At 32.7% G+C, this 2,924-nt stretch overlaps 1 protein-coding gene across 4 annotated transcripts in view; it reads left to right on the forward strand.

The window, feature by feature from the left end:
- Positions 1 to 2,924, forward strand: part of ydjc (YdjC chitooligosaccharide deacetylase homolog) — a 26,829-nt gene that overhangs the window by 20,098 nt on the left and 3,807 nt on the right. For all 4 annotated transcript variants that reach the window (XM_016507605.1, XM_016507596.1, XM_016507614.1 and 1 more), the window contains exon 2: positions 1,215 to 1,393. In XM_016507605.1, coding sequence (XP_016363091.1) covers positions 1,230 to 1,393 — 164 coding nt within the window. In that variant the 5' untranslated portion in view covers positions 1,215 to 1,229. The remainder of the gene's footprint in view (positions 1 to 1,214; positions 1,394 to 2,924) is intronic.

The following is a 2,924-nucleotide window of genomic DNA, read 5'->3' on the forward strand; positions in this document are numbered from 1 at the left end:
TTTGCAAAACTTTATTTTCTTTTGCAAAACTTTATTATTTTGCATATATATGTGGCATTATATTGACTCCATAGATTTTTCTCTCCATAGGAACCACTAGCAGAAACTCAAAATGCCTGTGTTTTGCATTGTTTATGGATGCTCAAATCGGACAAACCGAGAAACCACAAGGAGCTTTTATCGTGTTCGAAAACATGGAGAGAAAAATCACTTCCTGCCCTCCAGCTGCATTTCTCGAGTCATCAGAATCACGTGATTGCAAACAACCTATAGCTTAACAATTAGCCTGAAAAAAAAAAGACAAAAGAAAATAAATAGGCTATTATGACCTTTTAGATCAGGCAAAACGGGTTTAATAAATATGAAAAATATTTAGCGTAAATAAGATATTATGATAGTAAATATAGGTTAATAAAATAATATTTTAAAAATATTTTATTAAGTCATAAATACCTGCGTTTTATTAATATTACATTAATAAAATCGAATAATATTTATAAAATTCAGTCTACACTTTTAGCTGTAGCTTAGCATAGATCATTGAATCTGATTAGACCGTTAGCATCTCGCTTAAAAATGACCAAAGAGTTTAGATATTTTTCCTATTTAAAACTTGACTCTTCCGTAGTTACAGCGTGTACTAAGACCGACGGAAAATGAAAAGTTGCGATTTTCTAGGCCGATATGGATTACGGGTTTAATAAATATGAAATGTTTTTAGCGTAAATAAAATATTATGATAGTAAATATAGGTTAATAAAATAATATTTTAAAAATATTTTATGGAGTCATAAATACCTGCGTTTTATTAATATTACATTAATAAAATCGAATATTATTTTTTAAAATTCAGTCTAATGATCTAATGATTAATAAAACAGCTGCAGTTCATTTTCAGGTATGAATAGCTTTACGATTACAATAAACATAGCCTAAAATAAAGATAAAAATAAATTTGTGGCTTTTCAGATCAAGCAAATCTTCATATAATGACATAATTAGCAACAATTATTATCAATACTACTTAATATTATTTATAAACTATTTTGATGCATATTCTGTAGTGCTGTCTAAAGATCCTTTAGTTATTATTATTGTTTCAAAATACAGAAATAAATAAATGAAATTCTGCTTACTGTAAAAGTAATCAGTATTAATCGTAAAGATGATATATTGGTCAATGTCTATAGTCTAGTGTTTTTGTCTTTCATCAGCAAGGCGAGGAGAAGATGCCTCAACCCAAGGTGAAGCTGGTGGTGACAGGAGATGATTTTGGGTACTGCGAGAGAAGAAAACAAGGGATTGTGGATTGCTTCAAAGCTGGTGGGATCTCCAATGTCTCTCTTCTGGTCAATGCAGTCTCAGCGGAGCACGCGGCAGAGCTGGCTAAAAGGTACTGCGGCTGATTTCGAACTACTTTTCATTTCAAGCAGATAAATATGAAAATATGATATCAATGTTTGAGTATCTTACATTGTAACAAAATGTTACAACACTCTCCCTTATGACATTCAAGCCTTTTAAAACTATTGCCAAAGATAAGATAGGCCTACTGATGCAAAGTGCAAAAGTGAAAAGTGCAAAACGTTTTCGAGACAAAAGCTCTTCCTCCGTGCCACATTGATTAGTGCACACCTGCACCCATTATAACATCAATATTCACCATGGACATCATAATATGCACGCAGGCCCAAAAACACCATACAATATATCCAATTTTACCTTAAGACATTCCTATAAATATATTTTAATGGTAAAAAATTCCTCCATGCAAAAATATCTTAATACAACATTATTAATGTAAAATGCAAAAAAATATTTAATAATTTCACCCATAGATCTTATAAATGTTTCTTGTATACATATATCACAAAAAACAATTCAAAACCAATTCCTCACTCATACCAAGGGGATATAAAGATCTCAAATCAAAAATCCATTTGCACTCTCTTTGTAAAAGACAGCGTTCCATGTCACCACCCCTTCGAAGCTGGTATATGTTCTATTACCGTAAAATCCAAGTCCGCTATGGAATGTGCCGCTTCATTGAAATGACGAGCTACCGGAGATTTTATGTCCTTTCTCCTAATGGAGCTCATATGTTCGATAATACGCGTTCTGATCAATCTACTAGTTTTTCCCACATACTGTTTATGACACACACAAGTCAACAGATAAATTACATTAGTGGATGCACAAGTGGTAAACTGTCTCATACAATACACTCGATCTGTCACGCAACTCTTGAAAGACACCTGTTTTCTCAGAAAACAGGTGTCTTTCAAGAGTTGCGTGACAGATCGAGTGTATTGTATGAGACAGTTTACCACTTGTGCATCCACTAATGTAATTTATCTGTTGACTTGTGTGTGTCATAAACAGTATGTGGGAAAAACTAGTAGATCGATCAGAACGCGTATTATCGAACGTAGGAGCTCCATTAGGAGAAAGGACATAAAATCTCCGGTAACTCGTCATTTCAATGAAGCGGCACATTCCATAGCGGACTTGGATTTTACGGTAATAGAACATATACCACAGTTTCGAAGGGGTGGTGACATGGAACGCCATCTTTTACAAAGAGAATGCAAATGGATTTTTGATTTGAGATCTTTATATCCCCTTGGTATGAATGGTTTGAATTGGTTTTGAATTGTTTTTTGTGATATATGTATACAAGAAACATTTATAAGATCTATGGGTGAAATTATGTATGAAACATTTTTTGCATTTTACATTAATAATGTTGTATTAAGGTATTTTTGCATTGAGGAATTTTTTACCATTAAAATATATTTATAGGAATGTCTTAAGGTAAAATTGGATATATTGTATGGTGTTTTTGGGCCTGCGTGCATATTATGATGTCCATGGTGAATATTGATGTTATAATGGGTGCAGGTGTGCACTAATCAATGTGGCAC

This window comes from Sinocyclocheilus anshuiensis, unplaced genomic scaffold (assembly GCF_001515605.1).
Source record: "Sinocyclocheilus anshuiensis isolate Anshui unplaced genomic scaffold, SAMN03320099.WGS_v1.1 scaffold117, whole genome shotgun sequence".
Classification (NCBI taxonomy): domain Eukaryota; kingdom Metazoa; phylum Chordata; class Actinopteri; order Cypriniformes; family Cyprinidae; genus Sinocyclocheilus; species Sinocyclocheilus anshuiensis.